The following is a 22,002-nucleotide window of genomic DNA, read 5'->3' on the forward strand; positions in this document are numbered from 1 at the left end:
AGAGCGGGTGGTAAGAGCGAGGGGGACTAGGGGAGGACAGAGGGTGATGGGGACACAGCCCAGGGAAGCACTTTCCCCAAGGCTGGGTCAGGCCATCAGAATAGGCACTCAGGTTTAATTGTGGGAAGTGCCGCAGAGAGGGGAATGAAATGTCACTCCCTGCTGGGGCTGGCATGGCCCCTCTGGCATCCCCGCTGTGCGAGGTCCCCCACCCGCCTCCCTCTGTGCACCTCCAGCTGTACTCCCCCGGCTCCCAGGAACAGCAGCTGCCAACGTGGCAGAATGGGGAGGAGGACAGAGGGCAGGGCAGGCTGTTTGGGAGAAAGACAAGACAATCAGAAGCCCATCGGAGCACGGGCTGGCAGGGTGGAGGCTGCACTGAGATGTCGGCTCTCCCTGCATGGACAGCCCAAACCTCTGGCCCCCTTCTCTGTCCCAGGTCCCTGGCCTGGCCCAGCACCACTCATCTGGACTGGCGCAGGAGCCAGCTCACTGGTGTCCCTGCTTCCGCCTCAGTCCTCACACCTCATCCTCCATGTGGCAGCAGAGGATCCATTGGAAGATGCGTCAGCTCATGTTTCTCCTCTGTTGGGAGCCTCCCTATGTCATACTCTGCGCACCCCCGGCCCCGCCGTGCTGGTTTCAGGCCTTCGGCCCCCAGAGTTGGAGCTCTCTCTTAGGCGTTAGACCGGCTCCAGCTCTGTTTTTTGGAGCTAATCATGCTAGTGCCTGGGAGAGTGCTCCACACAGATGTTCCCCCGCAGCGCCCTGCTCCCCACCAGACTTCTCAGAGAGGTCTCCGCTGTCCTCCTGTAGTGCTGAATGGTGATCCCCCACAAAAGGCAGGACCACGATCTGCACTTGGAACCTGTACGTGTGACTTATTTGGAAAAAGGCTCTTTGCAGATGTGGTTAAGTGAGGGCTCTTGCAATGAGGTGGCCCTGGATTATCTGGGTAGGCCCTAAATCCCACGATGTGTGTCCTTATAAGAAGAGGGGACAAAGAGCAAAGGCAACATGAAGACAGAGCAGGAAGATGTGACCACAAGCCAAGGACCGCGGCAGCCAGGGGGAGCTGGCAGAGGCAGGGAGGGTCTTCTCCGGGAGCCCTGGAGGGAGCCTGGCCCTGCCAGATTTCACACTTCCAGCCCCCTGAGCCGGGAGAGAACAAACAGCTGTGGTTTTAAGCTCCTCAGTCTGTGACGCTTTGATCTGGCAGCCCCAGGACTCCAACCACCTCTCTAAATCCTGCAGCCTGCCCACTCCTCCACCAGCTCCTGGCCCTGGCCCTGCCCTAACTTGGTTTCCGCGGCACTTTGCACCTTTCAACTCATCACTTTTACTGTTTATTGCCTGAAACAAGCTCCCCAGGCCAGGGACCTGTATCTTTTACTCAATGCGGTCTCTGTGGCCAGGACAGTAAATGGTGCAGTCAGTGACCAGCAAATAGGCCGTGGAACGAAGGACAGTTTCTGCATGGCCCTCCCACTGCCTGCTGATCTCCATTCAAATGTCCTCCCTCGAGAGGCCTCCCCCGTGCTCTGCTCCTGGCACCTTGGTGCCGAGCGCACCTCCTGGGCTAGAACTCCTCAGCCTCCCTCGCCTGTGCTGACGTGGAGAGAAGCCCAGTGGGCTTGGGCCGAAAGCCCTCTGCAGACACACAGATCAAGCCTCAGTCGGAGGAGCCACAGCATGGCAGGGGCTGCAGGGAGCCCAGGAGAGGCTGCAGCCCCCACCCCTTACCCCCACTGCTCTCCAGCGCCCTGCTCCCTACCAGAGGTGCCAAAGTCATCTCGCTTGGATCCATGTAATGGTGACAGCTTCCCGGACCTTGTTCTTTGCCTTTAGGCCATTTAAAGTCATTTCCCGGTGGCAGAAGCAGACAGAGCTGCAGAGAGCAGCAGGGTCAGAGTGAGCAAGGCCTTGGGCTCCAACAGGGGGAGGCCAGACTGGACCCCGAGCCGCTGCTGAGCTTGGGGCTGTGCCGGGCTGGGCTATGCCTCCCAAAATGCATGGCCACCCCGTAACATGGCCTTATTTGTAAACAGAGCCTTTGCAGATATAATTAGGTAAGACGAGGCCACACGGGAATAAGGTGGGCCTCAAGTCCAATGAGCTGTCCTTCTGAGAAGGAAATTTGGACACAGAATAGCACATAAAGACAGACACTCAGAGAGAAGGCCACAGGAGGAGGAGGCAGGGACCACGGCAATGTGGCCAGAAGCCGAGGAACACCCAGAATTACCAGAGGCTGGAAGAGGAAGGAAGGACCCTCCCCCAGGGCCTCCAGAGGGAGCACAGCCCTGCGCACACCTTGATTTCGGACTCCTGGTCTGTAGAGCTACCAAATAATACATTCCTATGGTTTTAGGCTACCCAGTTTATGGTCATTTATTATGGCAGCCTCAGGAAACATACACCTACCTTAAACAAGGATTTCTCAACAGGGGCATTTTGCATGGTCTGAGATCCCCCAGGAGACACCTGGCGATGTTTGGGCAGGTGTCTAGTTGTCACACTGGGACAACCGGTATTACTGGCGTCTCGTGGGCAGAGGACAAGGTCAATCTACAAAGCACAGGACAGCTCCCAGGACAAGGAAGTATCTGGCCCCAAACCTCAACGGTGTTGCGGTGCCTAAAGGTGTAAACACTCATCAGGTTTCTCCCATGAGGGGCCACCACAGGCTCCAGCCACAAGTGGTTACTTTAACAAACGTGGGCTTAGCCAGGTACGATGGTGTGTGTCTGCAGTCCCAGCTGCTCAGGAGGCTGAGGCGGGAAGGTCACTGGGGCCCCAGGAGTTCAAGGCTGCAGTGAGCTAGGATCACACCACTGCACTCCACCCTGGGCAACACAGCGAGATCATCACAAAAAGTAAATTAAGAAATAAATGGGCTGGGTGCAGTGGCTCACGTCTGTAATCCTTGCACGTCGGTAGGGCGGATTGCTGAAGCCCAAGAGTTCAAGACCAGTCTGGGCAACATGGTGAGACCCTGGGTCTACAAAAAACACACAAAAAACTAGCTGGGTACGGTGGCGTGCCCGTAGTCTCAGCTACTCTGGGAGGCTGAGGTGGGAGGACCACCTGAGACAGGGAAGTGGAGGCTGCAGTGAACTATGGTCTCACCACTGTACTCTAGCCTGGGTGACGGAGCGAAACCTTGTCTCAACAAGTAATAAAGAAAATGAAATAAATGTGGGCTGAAAGGCCTATGAGCCTGGCCTACGGTACCATGCAACCAACATTACGATCTTCAGCTTAAACTGTGACTAAATGAGGCTGGAGCTACGAAATCCTCAACGGAGATAAGGTAGCCTTAGGACCAGCAGATCCCTGCCACCAGCTACCCCTGGGGCTGGGGACCTGCCCCCACCAGAAATGCTGAGAGCCCAGCCTCTTCTTCAGGTCAGCAGCGACTGCGTGTCTCTGGGCAGGGGTCGGGTTGAGAGTGCCCAGGGCAGATTGGGGAGGACTGAGCCATGCACCTCCGACATGGCTGGGCTCAAGGACATGCCACAGAGGCGTCCATGGAGGGAATGCCTGAAGGCTCCTGCTCTGGGGTGGCAGCAGGAGCCCCCAGCGCCCCCCTCCCCACCAGCACCAAGCTTCAGTGGGCCGCGTGTCTGCCAGATGGCAACGTGCTATGTCTCAGGAGATAATCACTATTAAAAATTCACTGGGTTTTATTTTATCTTTGTATTTTTTTCAGATTCTGTTTGGGCTCTCTGCTTCCTCCTAAAGAAGCTACCAAACCGCCACGGTTACACTGTTTTAATCGCCGCTCATTAAAAGAAACACTGACTGGGTCACAGCGTTTCTCCACCCCAGCAGCTGTGGGGGTAAGGGAAGTGGGCAGGGGGCGGGGGCTGGCTCTCCTGGGCAGCCCAATGGCTGCGAGCCCGCCTGCTCACGCCTGCAGAAGAGCCCCGCAAGGTGCAGCCCCTTCCTGGGGCACCCAGACAACCCTCCCAGACCCGGAGCTCCCTTGAGGCACAGAGCAATCGCACTGCAACCTGGGAAGGAATCTGGCCCTATCAGGTGCAGGTTACCAGGGAGATGAGTTCAGCGCCCCAACAAGGGGCACCCAAGAAACTACACATGGGGCATCCCAGGTACAGTGGCCGGACATGAAGGGGAACCCAAGTGGCCATATCACTCGGGAAAGAGACATGGATCCCAGCTCTGCATCCTGGGCCTCGGGCAAGCCCTGACTTCTCCAGGCCTGAGCCCTAGCTCTGCCCAGTGGTGTGCTGAGCTTAGTCTGGCTGCGGCTGGAGGATCACTGAGGGGCACCAAGCCCCACAGAGGCACTCCAAGTCAGTGGGAAGACCCCCCCGGCTGGCCCCAGGTGCCCTCTCACTTCAACCAAGGATTCAGGCACCTCCTTGTTCCAGCAAGTTCTGGGTGCCGTGGGCACAGCCTGAACAGCCCAGCTGGCTCGAGCTGCCGACTTTCTAGAGGGGTAGGAGGTGAGAAAAAGCGGAACATGGATGGGGGCTCCCGCACCCTGGAGCTTTGCCCTCACCCTCAGAGTGAGCACATCCCGGGGAGGGGCCTCTGGGCAGAGGAGGGGGTGGCATCTCAGGCCTGGGGTGAGCAGGAGCAGCCCTCCATACCCATGGTTGCCACTGTGGGGAATCACAGTGAGGACGGGGGTCCTGGGGCACGCACCTCATGCTTGGTTGGGGACTTTGATGGGCCCAGGGCCCTGGCTCCCCCTCCCACCTTGCCTCCCACTTTTGGTGTCCCTAATCCTCTGTAGTTAGGTGACCTGCTTGGGCACCTGCTGGGAAAAAGGCTGGATTTTTGCAAGGTGCATTTCAGACTGGAAAATGACCTTCCTCCAGTCAGCCCAGCTGATTTCTCCCACCTGAACTGGGGACCAGAGAGGGAAGTGACTTCCCAGCCTCAGGGAGCAGCAGGACCCAGGTCCCCGAAGCTATGCCCCACAGTACTGGGGGCCTCAGAGTCCATAAGGAATGTTAGACAGAATTTTTAACCATTGCACATTTTTAAAATATGTAAGGTAGGGAAAAGGTGATGCCTGTGTCCTGGCGTTACCTTAACAAATGGCCACAAACTGGCTGACTAAAAACAAAGAAATGCCCTCCCTCACAGTCCCAGTGGCCAGATGTCCAACCCCGCTCCTGCAAGAGGCTCTTCAGGTGGGTCCTTCCTGCCCCTTCCAGCATCTGGTGGGCACCAGCGCATCCTTGCTTGTGGCCCCACCACTCCCATCTCTGCCTCCATCTTCACGTGGCCGCCCCTGTGTCTGTGTTTTCTCCTCATCTGTCTCTCATAAGGGTCCCTGCCACTGAATTTCGGGCCCACTTTTTTTTTTTTTTTTTGAGACGGAGTCTCGCTCTGTTGCCCAGGCTGGAGTGCAGTGGCCAGATCTCAGCTCACTGCAAGCTCCACCTCCCGGGTTCCCGCCATTCTCCTGCCTCAGCCTCCCGAGTAGCTGGGACTACAGGCGCCCGCCACCTCGCCCGGCTAGTTTTTTTTTTGTATTTTTAGTAGAGACGGGGTTTCACCGTGTTAGCCAGGATGGTCTCGATCTCCTGACCTCGTGATCCGCCCGTCTCGGCCTCCCAAAGTGCTGGGATTACAGGCTTGAGCCACCGTGCCCGGCTTTTTTTTTTTTTTTTTTAAGACAGAGTTTTGCTCTTGTGCAGACTGTAGTACAATGGCACGATCTCGGCTCACTGCAACCTCCGCCTTCCAGGTTCAAGCGATTCTCCTGCCTCAGCCTCCTGAGTAGCTGGGATTACAGGCCCCTGCTACCACACCCAGCTAACTTTTTGTATTTTTAGTAGAGATGGGATTTCGCCACACTGGCCAGGCTGGTCTTGAACTCCTGACCTCAGGTGATCCACCTGCCTCGGCCTCCCAAACTGCTGGGATTACAGGCGTGAGTCACCATGCCCAGCCATGGGCCCACTTTAATACAGGATGATTTTAGCTCAAGAGGCTTAACTAATTACACCTGCAAAGAAACTATTTCCAAATAAGGTCACATTCTGAGGTTCCTGGTGGACGTGAATTTTGGGCGTGGCTCTATTCAACTCAGTGTAGATGGTTGACACCCCCAGCACACTAAGATTAGCTATTCTTCTTCCAGCTCATACTCTTAGACATCAGTAGATGGGGAAAGGCAGCCACTCTTGCCAACATCTGTTCTGTGTGGCTCCAGGCAGGGAGGGGAGGGACATGACCTTCTGGCTCTCAAAGCTCTCCAAGATGACGTCTCTGGGTGGCACAGGCACAGAAGGGCCCTGCGAGGGCTGGGTGTGGTGTCTCACACCCGTAATCCCAGCACTTTGGGAGGTCAAGGGGGTGGATCACATGAGGTCAGGAATTCAAGATCAGCCTGGCCAACATGGTGAAAACCCTGTCTCTGCTAAGAATACGAAAATTAGCTGGGCATGATGGCACACACCTGTAATGTCAGCTACTCAGGAGGCTGAGGCAGGAGAATCACTTGAACCCAGGAGGTGGAGGTTGCAGTGAGTCAAGATTGCATCACTGTACTCCAGCCTGAGTGATAGAGTGAGACCCCATCTCAGAAAACACAAAAAAAGGAAAGGGCCCTACAAGAAGCTGGTCCAGCCCTTCAAGGAGTTAGGGAGGCTGAGGCTCTGAGAGTTTTGTACCTTGCCCACGGTTCTGGAATATTCCCTGTTCCTTTAGGGCTTTCCCACCCTCTTGTGGTTCAGGGAACCTCAAGCACAGAAACACCTGAGACCCAACAGGTGGGAATCAATCGCCCATCAGGACCTCCAGCAAGGCTTTCGAGGTGGGCCGTGGCTCTTGGGAGGAGGCCAGGGAGTCACTCCAGGGACAGAGTGAGGGATGGGCAGAGAAGGAGTCCTCACTGGCATGAGAGACGGTGAGTCTGCAACCCCGACCCCTCCCAAGCCCCATTCTCTTCTGTCCCTCTGTGTAGCTTTCGATGCAGACAATGTCTCAGGTCCCAGCTCAGAGATGTGCTGACATTCACTAAATACTCCCTATGTTGTAAGCGTGCCTTACACAAATCAACCGTCAACTCCAACACCCCCAGCAGGTATGTGGCGGTCCTGAAAAACGTCCACAAATTCTTTGACACTCTTCCCATCTGGAGGGGGTATCTCCGTACCTTCCCCTTGAACCTGGGCAGTTTTGGAGGCTGCCTCTGTAGAAGTGATGCTGCGTGACCCCTGTGGCTGGGTCAGGGAAGGTCACACAGCTTCTGCGGGCCTCTCTTGGGACACTGGCTCTGGGAGCCAAGTAAGATGTCCAGCTAAAGCCACCACGTTGAGAGACAGGGGGATGAGACCAACCCAGCATTCTCACCCCACCCATTTGAGTCTTCCCAGCCCAAACAGCAGGCACAAGTACAGAATCGGCAAGATGCTCCCAACCCAGCCCCTGTCTAATACAACAACATGAGACCCCAGGTGAGAGCTGCTAGCTGCACCCCCAGATTCACGAGCAAACAAAATTTTTGTTCTTGTTTTATGCCAATGTCTTGGGATAGTTTGTTACATAGCAATAGCTGACTAGAACAAGACAGAGATGAGGAAACTGAGGCACAGAGAGGCCAAGTGTCTTGCACACAGCCCATAAGAGGCAGCAGCAGGATGCGAACCCAGGCTGGCTGGCTCCGGACCCTCACTCCTTACTGTTAGCCGGACAAGGGTGAAGACGCGGGTGCCCGCACCATCCAGCAGGGGTCTGCATACTCACCCGGCTGCTGGAGGCTAGAGTCCAGGCCATCTACCGCCCACCCTGCCCCACTTCCTGCCTGGCCTCTTCCTTTTTATTTATTTATTTTTAAGACAGAGTTGCCCAGGCTGGAGTGCAGTGGCGCTATCTCAGCTCACTACAACCTCCGCCTCTGGGGTTCAGGTGATTCTCCTGCCTCACCCTCTCAAGTAGCTGGGATTATAGGCGCCTGCCACCACGCCTGGCTAATTTTTGTATTTTCAGTAGAGATGAGGCTTCGCCATGTTGGCCAGGCTGGTCTCAAACTCCTGACCTCAAGTGATCTGCCTGCCCTGGCCTCCCAAAGTGCTGGGATTATAGGTATGAGCCACTGTACCCAGCCATCTTCCTCCCTTTCTATATATTTAATTTGCAAACCTGGAAACACTCTGCACACTTTCCTTACTGGAAGACAAAAGCACAAATGATACCACCGTCATTGCCACCTGCAGTGAGTCTTCGAGAATGCCAAAGGCCCATGTGGCCACCTGGCCCTATCTATAAGGCACCCAAATGCCATCCTCACCTCCCAGGGCTGCTAACTCCTCAGGACCCATGAGCTCAGTTGCCAGTGTGTGCCAGCAGGGCCCCTCTGAGGCCATGGAATCTCAGGGGCAGAGCCTGGCCTGGGCCCACGGTCGCTGGCAGCCATGGCAGGGGTTCCCAGGGTTCACACAGCCCTGCCCGCTCCCCAGGAGGTCCTGGGGCCACTCCTGCTCAGGGAGTAATCACATCACCACCCCTGCGTGGCAGCTGCTCCATAGCCCTTAATTTCAAAGCACAATGAGAGCAACTCCTGGCTACCAGAGCCTGGGCCCTGGCAGAGCAGGTCAGCTGGCAGGCAGCCAGGTTACCATGACCTGGCTTTGAGGATCATCCACCCCGTGTCCTTTCAACACTGACCACGTGTTCCACCCAAAGTGCCCGTGTTCTCACATTCCCACAGCTGGCTGCTGTCACTGAGATGTGAACCTGCCCTCTGGGCCCCAAAGGAAAAGCTAAGCTCTTAGGCTGGGTCCACACCCCTGCCAATGAGCTCATCCACCCACGGGACTTGGAAACAATTTTAAGGCATCCCAAAGTACACACAGACTTCGGATGTGACTCCACTAATCATTAGAACAAAGTGCTCACTGAATAGCTGGGAAGTGGAGCCACTCATTGGTTTGGCAGGAAAAATGGTTACTGTCTATTCATCTGACAAACATTTATTGGGCACCTACTACATACTCAGCAGCTTGGAAGATTCTGAGATGAGAATGTAAAGGATCTTCCCTTGAGGAACATCTGTCTGATAGGGAGAGAAAATAGGTACAAATGTATAAATTCCACTGAGAAAAACAACATAGACCATAAGGAGGCAGGAGAGATGACTTATGGCTGGGTGGAATCTGGAAGGCTTCTTGGAGGAGGTGGCATTTAAGCTAGGCCTTGATGTATGGGGAGACGGTAGGGAAAAGCAGGAAGGAATTTTCAGGTGGAAGAAAAAATAGCAGCTGACATTTATGACACTGACAGTATGCAGTCATTAACTGGACTGATGCACTTACCCTTAGCAGGGCAGTCCTGCCATCCCCATGGAACGAATGGGAGAATGTGGCACAGAGAGGTGAGGTCACTTGCCCCAAGTCACACAGCAGTAATGAAGGAGAACCCAGATGGGAGCCCAGGTCTGGTGCTCTTCATGGATCTATTACATGCTTCCTTTACACCCCAGGCACCAAGCAGAGATGGGAAGGGCCAGAGCATAGCACAGAAGCAGCGTGAGATTCGGCTGGCAGAAGAGCTGGGGAGGCATGAGCTCCAGGTGGGCAGGGGGCAGCCGACGGAGGAGCCCAGGATTCCCACCCAACTGCTGCATGCTGCCGGGAACCAGGGGCCGTCCCAGACTCCTGGATATCAGAGTGACCGGGTCTTTCTGGCACTGAAGGAAGAGATGCCAGCAGCCACAGATGGCTGGCTGGGAGCGTGCCCTGAGTGGGACTGCCCAGGCTCCCATGAGCCTCTTCCCTCCGCACCTCACTAGCTGTGTGACCCTGAAAAATGAGCATGCTGTTTCCTCACCTGCAAAAATGAGAGGGCATGAAGCCAGTGCCCTCCCCCAGACGCTGCCATGAGGACTGAGGTGTGACCACAGGTAAAGGACATAAGGAGGGCCCATTCTATCCATAAGGGGCCCCTACCAGCCCCTGCGGGCAGTCAACCCAGCACTTAACACAGGCCTCTCCAGCCGCCATGCTCCTCCCGGCCCCACTAGCTGGGCTATGGAAACAAAATGAGAGCCCTTCCAGCTCCAGGCAGGCAGCCTCTGCACCGGGACAGGGGAGTCGGTGTGGCAGAGGGGGAGCAGCCAAGAATCCAACCACCACACCCTGCAAGCCAAGTACACCCTCCGCCTGGGAGATGGTGGCACATTCCCGAGGCTTCGTGAGTACCCTGTGCAACCCGCATGACCATCACCCCTGGGGGAAAACGGAGACTCCCAGACACCGCATGACCGGGCCAAGGTCACACAGCTGGCGAGGGGCCGTCTAGGGGCTGTCGAGGCCCTCCTCCACCAGCCGGGCACCCAGAGGAAGGGCGATCAGAGGAAGCCAGGCAGAGCGGAGCAGGGATCAAACACCCAAATAAGAAGAGAGTTTTGCAGGTTCACTTAGCTTCAAGGAAAAAAGCCTCCCCTTTTCTCTAAGCGGCTGCCCCCCACCCCGGCCCCCCAGGAGAGCGCTGGAAACCGCCTAAGCCGACATCTGATGGACAGGGATTTGTTTTAAGCTCTTTCTACCCACTGGACTATAATCATCAACCGTTCGCGACCTCTCCACAAATGACTCTTTCTCCCCCCTGAGTTTTCAAAAGGCAAAAAGCTTTAAAAGCTGCAGTTCAAACAGGCAGAGAGGTGCACAGAGAGAGAGGAGGGGTGGGCCGGCCGGCAAGGCAGCCAGGAGGGGCCAGGCATGGGGGGTGGCGTCGTCCCCCTGCTGCTGGCTTGGCTCACCTGGAAGAAAAGGCCTGCAGGTGAGGTGCCTGAAGGTCAGGATGGGAAGGAGCAGTCCTGAGACCAGCATCCCCGCCCATTCTCTGTCACTGGAGCCCCCCCGAAGGGACCTTGGTAGCCAGGGTTGCTGTTCATTGAAGGCTTCTCTCCGTTCTTCACCCCAGCCACCTCTCAGCCCGAGGACCTCAGTGGCCCACCGCCAGCTTTACTGCCCTCACCTTGCGCCACTGCCCCGGGCCTCAGAGTCTCGCTCACCCTCTCTCTGATGGGACTCATGGCGCTACCCACCCTCAGCGGGCTCTGTGACTCTTACCCTCTCGCTGCCTAACTGCGCCAGTAATACAAGGCCTTCATGCCAGGAGCTCTCCTCCCCAGGGAGCTGATGGGGCAAGGGAGGTGATCGGGCAGTTTGGGGAGGGGTAGGTTGAGAGTTCCAGCCCCACAACCCACCCCAGGTCCCACCTGAGCAAGCAAGAGGGCGCGAAGTCCACACACACAGCCCCATTTCCCACCTCCCGGGTCACTGCAGGCACGAGAGGCCCTGCCTGGGTTGCACCCACCTCCAGGAGCCCCATGGCCAGTCTAAGGCAGAGCCCTGCGGTACAGCAAGCCCGGTACCCGCCGGCCACTTTCCTACACGGGGTCTGAGGGCAGCCTCCCCCGCCTGCCTAGAAGCGGCCCAGGCGCCGCCAGACCGCGGGGTTCAACGGTTTTCTACCTGAGGAAGCCAACCCAGGGCTTCTCTTCTGAGTTGACAGCATGAGGAGGCGGCGCTGGGGAGCACGTGCGTGGCCTGAAGGTGATGGGGCTGGAGAGCGAGATGGGGTGAGTGTGGGGCCAAGTCCCAGCCCCGGGTGGGTGGCGCGCCCCAGAAAGTTCCACCCCGGAACCCCCACCCTCCCGTCCACGGGGCGGTGAGCTGGGCACTTACTGAGGTTCTGGAGCAGAGATGACCAGGTCTTCATGCCCAGCATCCTGCGCCGGCCCCGGGGCCGCCGGACCCGGGGACTCTAGGAGGGGCTGCCCAGCATGGCCTGCGGCAGAGGCGAGCAGTAGGGGCGTCACGGGGCGGCAGAGGACGGGCCCGGAGGGGGCGGAGACGGGGATGGAGCCCCGGGATTCTGCGGGGGTGGGGGGCACGGAGCAGCCGGGGCGTCCCTGCGCGGTGCGCCCTGCCCGCGGCGCGGAGCCCGGGGAGGGGCCGGGGCGCCTGGGGACCCCGCAGCCGCTCACGCCGCCCCCCGGCCCCGCGCCCCCGGCTTCACGCACCGCCAGCCGTGGCCGCGCGGCCGCCTTGCAGCCACCACCTCGTCCCCCGCCCGGCCGGCGCCGCCTCCCGCCTCCCGCCTCCCTCCCGCGCCGCGGCGCCCCCGCCGCCCTCCCCCGCCCGCGCTCCCCGGGCAGCCCCCGCTCCCCTGCACTTGATAACGCGCTTGTCAAGACTGCTGAGTTGTTCCTGACCTCTCCCCCGCCGCTGCTAATTAAGGCTCCGCCGTGACAGTTCAAGTGCCGAGCATCAAGTTTGCAGAACCAAAGCCTCTAATTGGGGCCGCTTTTCATTTCTCCATCCCCGGGGCTGGGGCTCCCCAGACCTGGGCACTGGCGCATTTTTCTTTGTATTTTTCATCAGGGAGGAGGGGGAGAAGGAGGACAGGCACCAGGAGAGGAGGGCAGGCAAACAACCAAAAGCCTGAGGGTAGGGAGGGTGGAGGGCCCCCTCCTGCCCAGCAAAAGCCAGGTGGCAGCCACAGGACACCTCCCTACCAGACGACCTGACATCGCTTCTAACCCAGTCTCTGAGCTCCCTGACCTAGGGCTTTAAGGAGCTGAGCCCATCCCCCAGGAGGCGACTGCAGGGGACCTCCTGACACCTTGTGCTCTGGCAAGGAGGGGCAGACCCGAGACTGGGTGCTGGGGGCAGAAGGTGTGTGTAGCTTTGGTGCACACAGCCCTGCGAGCACAGCCTCCCTGCCCCTGTGGGGAGATGTGCTCAGCCTCGCACCCCACTCCCCCGGGGCCCGCTGGCCTCTCCTTTCCAGATAAGTGCTGTGAGCACCGAGGCTCTAAGTGACTCTTCAAGCTGCCTTTCTCCTCCACCGCCTACTAAATCAAGCTGCGCTGAGAGCCATGGGCTGGGAGGAGAGCAGGAAGGAGGGGCAGGGCTGCCTGCTGCTCTCAGGAGCTGGGGAGGGGTGAGGGCTGGGAGAAGGTCCGCGGGGAGGGGAGATGGGGAGGGGAAGAGGAGGCCCAGCCGCTGGGATGGAAGAGGGGAGCTGCAGGAGGTCCAGTGAGGCTGGCTGGCGAGGCCTCTTAGCTCAGAATACTGGAGCTTCAGGCAGCACAGGGATTATGGCTATCCCAGCCCTCCGACTGCAGCCTGAAAATTCCAGGTGATCCTAATTAAAGGGGTGGGGGCTTTCCTTTGAGCCACTACCCAGGCGATTCTTATGACAAGTCAAGTTTGAGAAACAACCATGTACACCAGGGGGTCTCGAACCCCTCACAACAGATGAGAACCACCTGGGTGCTTTTAAACCACATTCCCCCTCGCCTGGGCCTGCCCCCAGACCAATGACATCACACCTCTGGGCATGGACCCAGCCACTGGTATTTTCTAAAGCTCCCTGGGGTTCCAATGCACAGCCAAGGTAGAGATCCTTTGTTCCAAACCAGTGGCTCTCAAAGCGGGGAGGGGGCTTTGTCCCCAGGGCATAGTGAGCAACCACTGTCTGCAGACTTTTGATTGACACAACTGGGGGTCACAGCGCTGCTGGCACCTGGTGGGTCGAGGCCAGGGATGTTTCTCAACACCCTGCAGCGGACAGAACAACCCCCACACCAAGGAATCAGCCAAGCCCAAATGTCAACAGTCCCAAGGTTGAGAAACCCAGGGTGAGCCAATCCCCCACCAGGCAAAGGCCCTTCAGGAACTGTCCTCCACTGTGCCCAGCTCGGGGCTTGCCTGAAGCAGGTGTTCCCTAAGGGTGCAGGGAGACACGGCCCCTGGGTCTCCTTCCCACTCGGGAGCTCCCTCCTTCCCACCCGGCTGGCTGCCGTCAGCCTGTGACTGTTACAATTGCTTCCTGGGTTGAGCTGAAATCTCTTAACTTCTACCCCACTGGGCCAAGCCCTTTCCCATCTGTCATCAGACTTCACGTCCTTGTTTGCAGCCCACTCTCACGGTCCCCTGGGTCTGAGCTGCTCCAGCAGACTCTCCCCACCCCTACCCTGGCTTCCTCAGCTCCTTCTCCATTGCTGTCCCTGGTTATGGGACGTTCCTTGGCCTGTAAACATCCTCCTTGAAGTGCAAGATCACAGGACCGTGTCTGCGCATGGGTGCTCCGCCCTGGCCTCCCACGCCCCCAATCTCTTCAAGTCTTGGAAGTGACATTAGCTCGGGCAATGAGAGGTCACTGCCGGCTCCTGCCCAGCTTGGAGCAGCTGAGGCCTCATTCACCCTAACCCTAACAAGTGAACTCCCCCACTTTCTGCTTGTCAGTTTATGTTTGAAACAGTTTTGGGCTTTACATGAACTACCTTGCATTTTACCAAGTGCTTTCTTCCCATTGTCTAGGAGATTAGCAATATAATGTGGTTTCCAAGGCCAAATCGTCCAGCGTCCCTCCCTCGAGGGTAAGCCCTGGCGGTCACCCCTGCTGGACAGGACAATTTGGGGAGTTTAAGAAAACAGGCCAGGCGCAGTGGCTCACACCTGTAATCCCAGCACTTTGGGAGGCCGAGATCAGAGGATCACGAGGTCAGAAGATCGAGACCATCCTGGCTAACACGGTGAAACCCCGTCTCTACTAAAAATACAAAAAATTAGCCGGGTGCAGTGGCGGGCGCCTGTAGTCCCAGCTACACGGGAGGCTGAGGCAGGAGAATGGCGTGAACCCAGGAGGCGGAGCTTGCGTAAGCCAAGATTGCACCACTGCACTCCAGCCTGGGTGACAGAGCAAGACTCCGTCTCAAAAAAAAAAGAAAAAAAAAAAAGAAAAAATACTAGGCTGTGCCCCACCCGTGAGCAGCTGTATCAGAATCTGGAGGAGGGGCCCAGTGTGTCTCAAAGCACCCCGGGTGGTTCCAAGGTGCAGCTACGGCTGAGAAGGGCTGCTGGATGGATCAGGGACTCAAGGCCTTCTCCAGGCCAGCCCATTTGACCTTGAACACACTTGGTGTTTCAGGCTGGAGTGCCTGTAGGGGAGTGTTTATCTGGTCAAGGGATGTGGGCCAGGAGCTTGCATCCCCCGGACAGCGTGTCCTTGCTCGTCGGAGGCCAGGCACTGGGTGAAGGTATGTGCACTGCGGGGCCCTGGGAGCTCACGCACCCCAGCAGGAGGACAGGATCCCAGGGAACAGGGTCTGCTTTTTGGTAGAAACTCTTTGGGAAGCTCCTGGGAGGAGCCAGAAGCCTGGACTGAGATCCAACCAGGCCATCCACTCACTGCGTGAGCTGGGGGAACAGCTCAGCTTCCCTGCGTGTCAGCAGCCCCCTCTGTGAAGGAGGGGTGAATGCCTGTTCAGCCTTGCACAAAACAAGTGCTCAAGACCAAAGAGAGAAAGCCGCTGGGAAGGAGAAACAAGTCTTAGCAGTGACTTGCCCGAAGCCACATAACTTGCAGGGCCTCAGTATACTCATCTGCAGGATGGGCAGACTGGGCTCGGTGACTCCCTGGAGTCCTCTACCTCTAATCCAGCCCTTGACATGAATTAACAGATCCCAGCCACTCCCCACTAAGCACATAGGCAAAAGGACCAGGCAGAGCGTGGAAATGGATGCCCTGGTCTCCCCAGAGTGAAAGAGCAGCTGGGTGGTTTGTGCTGTAAGCCCCTAAGAGCCAATGGGATGGTGATGGGAGCCAACAGGAGCCCAGGGAACAGGGCTGCCAAGTATGGTTGTCCAGACTGTTCACTGCACAAGAGCTCCTGGAGGAAATGGCAAGTGGGAGCTGAAACCCAATACTCACTCTACTCTTCAACAAGCACCTGGGCATGGGATGGGTCTGCCTGAAGCAAGGGGTAACTTCTAATTTGCACAAAGGAGCCATATGGGCAGGTGGTGGCTCCGTGGAGGGGCACCCACAACTCCTGGATACATGTGGAGACACAGAGGGTGCCCGGGGGTGGCGTTTGCAATTGGCAGGGTGGTTGTTCTAGATAGACTCCGCCTGCCTCCTGACTTCTCTCGATGCCATCTTTCTGGGTGAATGAGCACAGGCGGTGTCAGAGGCCACTGTGTAAGCAGAGGATGATGAGCCGAGGCACCACAGGCAGCAGCTGACGGAAAGCCTCAGTCCCTGCCAAGGCCCTGGGCATAGGGTGGCAGGAGCGAAAGCGGCCAATACTCCTGAGAGAGGGGAGGGCACTGCTTGCCCCACCCAGACCTGCGGGCAGGCAGCACGGTTTCTCCAGAGCAGGGAGATGGGTACCTCCTTGCTGAAGGTGAAGGAACACAGCTCCCCTCTGGCCTTGGATGGAGGGTTAGCAGTAGAAAGAGGAGGCCCCAGGCTCCCTGAACCTGAAGCGACTTTGTCCCTCCTGCAGTACAGAGGGCCTCATGCTTTAAGAAGCACCAGGATCCCCAGCAGTGCTTGGGAGAACACAGCCTTGCTCTGCCACCCAACATTTCTCATTTAGCAGGTCTGGGGTGGGGCCTGAGAATCTGCATTCGTAATGAGTTCCCAGGAGAACCCCACTTTAGGAACTGCTGCTCTGGTGTGATAGCCACCCACAATGTGATAGCCACCGCAGCCTCCCTGCTACTGGTCAGGAGGGCATCAACAGGAGATTCCCCTGGACCCCGGGCTTCCATGCCCAGCTCAACCAGCCTCTCCATCTGGGCATCCTGATACCTGGGACAGGGCCTCCATCTCTCCATGCCCCCTTCCAATGCCCTCCTGCTAGGGCAATGTCTGCTCAGCTCTGGCTGCCCTGGGGCGCATCCTTCAGTTCCAGCTGTCGAGTGCTCCCCTCCAGGCACCTGCACCTGGAGACCCATTCTCCAAGCAGGGCCTCATTTACCTGTGGCCTTACAGCTCCCACCTCAACTGTGTTCCCTGGGCTGCACTCCTCCCTGCTCCTTGAGGGCAGGACTGTGCCTTTTCTGAAATGTCCCCTGGCATCCAGCCGGGAGCTAGGCAGGGGGTCCCAGGAGCCGGAGGGGGTCCGAAATGGCTGGCCGAGTCCCAAACGCTGGGAGGCCAGGTCAGCACCGGCTGGAGCTGCAGAGGGGGCTCTAGGGAAGCCTGGAGCCGACTGTAGGGTCTGGGGAGTCAGATCACACCTGAGCACCTCACTAGAAGACAGGAACCAGGGTGCACCAGGATAGGGTCACTGCTGTGTGCCTCAGTCTCCTCACATGTAAAATGGGGTCAATAATAGCTACTTCAATCTCAGACAGAATGTATGAAAATTACACATCACCAACGCTACCACATCTCAGGATCGAGTGAGGCAGTGTATGGACAGACTCCGCACAGGGCCCCACACACTGCCAGCCCTTAATAAATGTTGGTTGCTGTTATTTCTACTGGAAAGCAGCGTTAGCACCAAGCCTTGGTTATATTCTCCCCACGCTCAGAATGGCTCCCTCCACTCCTAGAGTCTGCCGCTCTGCCCAGCCGGGCTGAAGCTGGATGGCTGTGGGGCAGGGGTGGGGGTGGATCGTCCCCAAGTCTCCTTCCTGAGGCATGAGGACATGAGGACCTGGCTGGCAGCTTCACCCAAGGAGGCGGGGGTGCTGTGTGCAGGTGGCCCTGGGCCCTGGAGGAGCCCGTCCAGCCCTCGCCCTCGCCCTCGCCCTCGCCCTGCTCTCTGCATGCCTGAGCACAGCCCCCACCAGGTCCTGGGACGATGACATTTCTCATCACCACAAGGGAGACTGTGAAGCCTGCTGTGCTGACCCTACCGGACAGAGAAACCCAGGATGATCTGTACCCCAGCCCCAGGTCAGGGACCATCGGAGGCAGCCTCTCCCCTTCCCTGCAGTGGGCAAATGCTGGGACTCATGGCCAAGCTGGTAGCCGCGGTCCAGTCTAGGGGGAGTCTCGCCGTCCCCTGTCTCCCTGCTACCCGGCTCAGGGTGGAGATGGCTCCCTTCTCTCCTCCTCCCAGAGCGACTTCCTTCCTCTGGGGTCCTGACCTTGCCCAGATAAGCTCTGACGGGGCCTCTACCCTTTCGCTGTCCCCATCCTTATCTGACTGTGTGATGTAATCCCGACAACCTCTAGGGCAGATCCCACTGCCCTTTCTTTTGGGGTCAGAGGCAAGCAGGAGGTAGGAACTGCCCGGCTCACCCCTACAGCCACCCTGAGTAGACAGCGATCTCAGGACGCTTACTGCTGAGGTTCATTTATCAGAAGATGCTTTCGAGCCCAACTGGCTAAGTGTTCCAGAAAGTAAGCTGTGGAAGCCCTTGGTCAGCTTTTCTGTCGGGAGTTGGTTTCTTGTGACTCAGCAAGGGAAGGCCCGTTTTGTCCTGGGCTGGGCTGTGAATGGCATCTTCTTTGAGAACACAGCCTGCCCGTGGTCTCTCCTGTGAGTCCCACCGTTCCTGGCAATGGCGGGGCTTGGGAGTGTGGTGGGTCACAGAGGGCAGGTTCTCCCCGCCAGGGCCCTGGGTCACCACAGCAGCCTCCTGGCGGGTCTCTCACACCAATGCTCACCCTGCTGCAGCCTCCCTCCCTAGAAATGCTTAATCTTCTTTAAATACCACTTAGCTGCCTCAAGTTCTTTCTGGAAGCAGAGCAAAAATGGCAGACCACACACAGAGAGAGAGAGAGAGAGAGAGAGAGAGAGAGAGACAGACAGACACAGAGAGAGACAGACAGAGAGAGAGAGAGAGCAGGAAAATGACTCTCTCCTCCCTGTCCTCAGGATGCTTGGGGATTTGCAGGGGGGTCCACACCACCCCGGACTTCGTGGCAGTGTGAAATGGTGGGCTGCGTGCTGCTGAAGGTACAAGCAATTTGGAAATCCCAGAGCATAAACTGGAAGGCAGAGAGGGTGGTGGAGATGGCTGAGCCCCCATGTTCCAGAGTAAGCTCAAAGGGTCCCTCCTCCAAGTCCTTCCTCCTGCAGGGCCTCCCCACTGGAACGCCCTCTCTCTCCCACTTTGCCTCACTGGATTCTGATGCCCCAGCTCCACTGCTTCTCAAAACCAAATATAATGCTGATGACAGACCCCCTTTGCACCCCACAACAATATACCAGGGGTCTGGCCCAGGTGTCCTCCACAATACTGTCCTTCCTCTCGGTGACCCTCCTCTGAGCCAGGACTGGGTTAACTCAGGGAGGCACAGCTGCTCTGGACACAGGTGAGGATGAGTTGAGAGGGAGGGCCAGCCGCTCAAGTTCATATCCTAGCTCTGTTACTTACAACTGGGTATCCTCGGGCAAGTCATTAACCTCTCTGAGCCTTAGTTTCCTCATCTCTAAAATGAGGATGCTATGAGTTTATTTGCATTTGTAAGGCACACAAAGCAGGGCCTGACCCCAGGGGTGGGGGTGGGTCCCTGGGAGGGAAGGGCCTTAGGCCAGGATGGGGGTTAGGCAGCAGGATGGGCCCCAGGCAGGCGTGAGATTGGAGAGAGAGCAGGACACTTTCACCCCCAGACAGCTGCCTGCATGTGGATGGGTCACATTCCCCCCAGTCTTGTCAGAAACTGAGAGCATAACTCCCCAATGTGGGAAGTCTTGGCCACCTGAAGTCTCGTGTGGGGGAGGCAGCTTGTAGCGCGCCAGGCTCCCTGAGTTTGTCTCTGATCTGAGACTGAGCCATCAATTCCAAACGGGGCTGAGTTGCAGCCCAGACAATCGAGGGCCCCCAAATGAGCAGAGGCTGTGCTTGCCCTTCTGTTTCCTGGGCAGCCGCTGTAAAGCCCACACCGGCCTGAGCATGGGGTGTGAGTGGGGGCCATGGGGTCTGCTGTTAGAACACCCCAGCTCCATCCCCAGCCCCACAATGAGTAGAGTTTCTTTCTTTCTCTCTTTCTCTCTTTCTTTCTTTCTTTCCTTCCTCCTTTCCCTCTTTCCTTCCTTCCTTCCTTCTTTCCTTCTCTCTCTCTCTCCTCTTTTCTTTTCCTTTCTTTTCTTTTTCCTTTCCTTTCTTCCTTTCTTCTTACACCAGGTCTTGCTCTGTCTCCCAGGCTGGAGTGCAGTGGCACAATCTTGGCTTACTGCAGCCTCAACCTCCTTACCGCAGCCTCAACCTCCTTACCGCAGCCTCAACCTCCGTACCGCAGCCTCAACCTCCGTACCGCAGCCTCAACCTCCGTACCGCAGCCTCAACCTCCTTACCGCAGCCTCAACCTCCGTACCGCAGCCTCAACCTCCGTACCGCAGCCTCAACCTCCGTACCGCAGCCTCAACCTCCGTACCGCAGCCTCAACCTCCGTACCGCAGCCTCAACCTCCGTACCGCAGCCTCAAGCTCCTTACCGCAGCCTCAACCTCCTTACCGCAGCCTCAACCTCCTTACCGCAGCCTCAACCTCCGTACCGCAGCCTCAACCTCCTTACCGCAGCCTCAACCTCCTTACCGCAGCCTCAACCTCCTTACCGCAGCCTCAACCTCCTTACTGCAGCCTCAACCTCCTTACTGCAGCCTCAACCTCCTTACTGCAGCCTCAAGCTCAGGCGATCCTCCTGCCTCCCCAGTAGCTGGGACTACAGGCACGTGCCACCACGCCAGGCTAACTGAGTGGAGTTTTGGAGTCTGTTTCCTTACCTGTAAAGAGGGACCCTGGGGTCACCTTGGAGGAGAATGAGGCCCTGCTCTGAAGGGATAACCATCCAATCTGCAGGTGTTTATTGCAGCTGCAGGGCGCTGGTCAGGCCATCACCCCAACTCTCTCCTCTGATGCTTACAAAGCCTCGTAGGATGCACCCGTGTCCCCATTTACAGAGGAGGAAATGGAACATAAGGTGCCTGCACAGAACCTGGCACCCAGAAGGTTGAGTTGTGGCTCTCCAGAAACATCTGTCCACACCCTCACCCTCTGCACCTGCACAGGTGACCTTATTTGGAGGCAGGGGCTTTGCAGATGTGATTAACTTAAGGCTCCTGAGATGAGCTCATCCTAGATTAGCGTTGGCCCTAAACCTAGGGAGGAGTGCCCTTGTAAGAAACACGGAAGGAGAGGCAGACCCACAGAAGGCCACATGATGACGGAGGCAGAGCCTGGAGTGACGCATCTACACAGCAAGGAGTGCCAAGTGTGGCCGGCACCGCCAGGAGCTGGGAGGAAGGCTGGAACAGATCTTCCGCCAGAGCCTCCAGAAGGAACCCGTCCTGCCGACACCTTGACTTTGGACGTCTCCAGAACTGTGGGGGAGTCAGTGTGTGTTGTTTTGAGGCCCCCAGTTTGGGGTGATTCATTACAGCAGACCCAGGAAACTCATTTGGTGTCTGCCCAGGAGCCTGGCTACATGGATGCTCCCGGGAACATGAGCCCAGCCAAAAGGGCACTGTAGGCTCACTGGCCCCCGGACCCCGCTGGCAGCAGGGGAAACTGAGGCCCACAGGCATGCCTGGCCGGCCACCCCTCCTGCCTTGGCTTGGAGCCATTTGCTGCCTGCTCCCCTGCCACATGGGCAGCCCTCCAGGGTCACTGCCTCCACCAGGGCTAAGGGTGAGGAACCAAGGGCCTGGGGCAGCCTTGGAGATGCTCAGAGGGTATGAAAATTACACATCACCAATGCCGCCACATCTCAGGATCGAGTGAGGCAGTGTATGGAAAGGCTCCGCACAGGGCCCCGCACACTGCCAGCCCTTAATAAATGTTGGTTGCTGTTATTTCTACTGGAAAGCAGGGTTAGCACCAAGCCTTGGTTATATTCTCCCCATGCTCAGGGTGGCTCCCTCCACCCCTAGTGCCTGCCACTCTGCCCAGCCGGGCTGAAGCTGGATGCCCGCAGGGCAGGGGGCAGGGATGGAATCGTCCCCAAGTCTCCTTCCTGAGGCATGAGGACCTGGCTGGCAGCTTCACCCAAGGAGGCAGGGGGTGCTGCGTGCAGGTGGCCCCGGGCCCTGGAGGAGCCCATCCAGCCCTTGCTCTGCTTTCTGCATGCCTGAGCTCAGCCCCCACCAGGTCCAAAAGTATCAAGCAAGTGAGGCTGGCCATGGTCAGACACCCGGGGGTCCTCCCAGAGTTGGGTGGGGTGCGACCACCTTGTGCAGAGGGAAAAGGAGGTCTAGTGAGGGAGGGCCCCCTGCCGGATGAAGCAGGATCCCCCACGGGAAAGGCAGTGGCGCCCTCTC

General features: G+C 57.7%; 1 protein-coding gene across 2 annotated transcripts in view; it reads right to left on the reverse strand.

The window, feature by feature from the left end:
- GSE1 (Gse1 coiled-coil protein) overlaps positions 1 to 22,002 on the reverse strand; it is a 314,913-nt gene that overhangs the window by 203,217 nt on the left and 89,694 nt on the right. The window contains exon 1 of one of the 2 annotated variants that reach the window (XM_030924371.1): positions 11,676 to 12,046. The exons of the other annotated variant lie outside the window; for it this stretch is intronic. Within the exon in view, the coding sequence (XP_030780231.1) occupies positions 11,676 to 11,718 (43 nt within the window). The 5' untranslated portion in view covers positions 11,719 to 12,046. Of the gene's footprint in view, positions 1 to 11,675; positions 12,047 to 22,002 lie in introns of those variants that run through there. 2 annotated transcript variants of the gene reach the window in all.

This window comes from Rhinopithecus roxellana, chromosome 20 (assembly GCF_007565055.1).
Source record: "Rhinopithecus roxellana isolate Shanxi Qingling chromosome 20, ASM756505v1, whole genome shotgun sequence".
In the NCBI taxonomy this organism is placed as follows: domain Eukaryota; kingdom Metazoa; phylum Chordata; class Mammalia; order Primates; family Cercopithecidae; genus Rhinopithecus; species Rhinopithecus roxellana.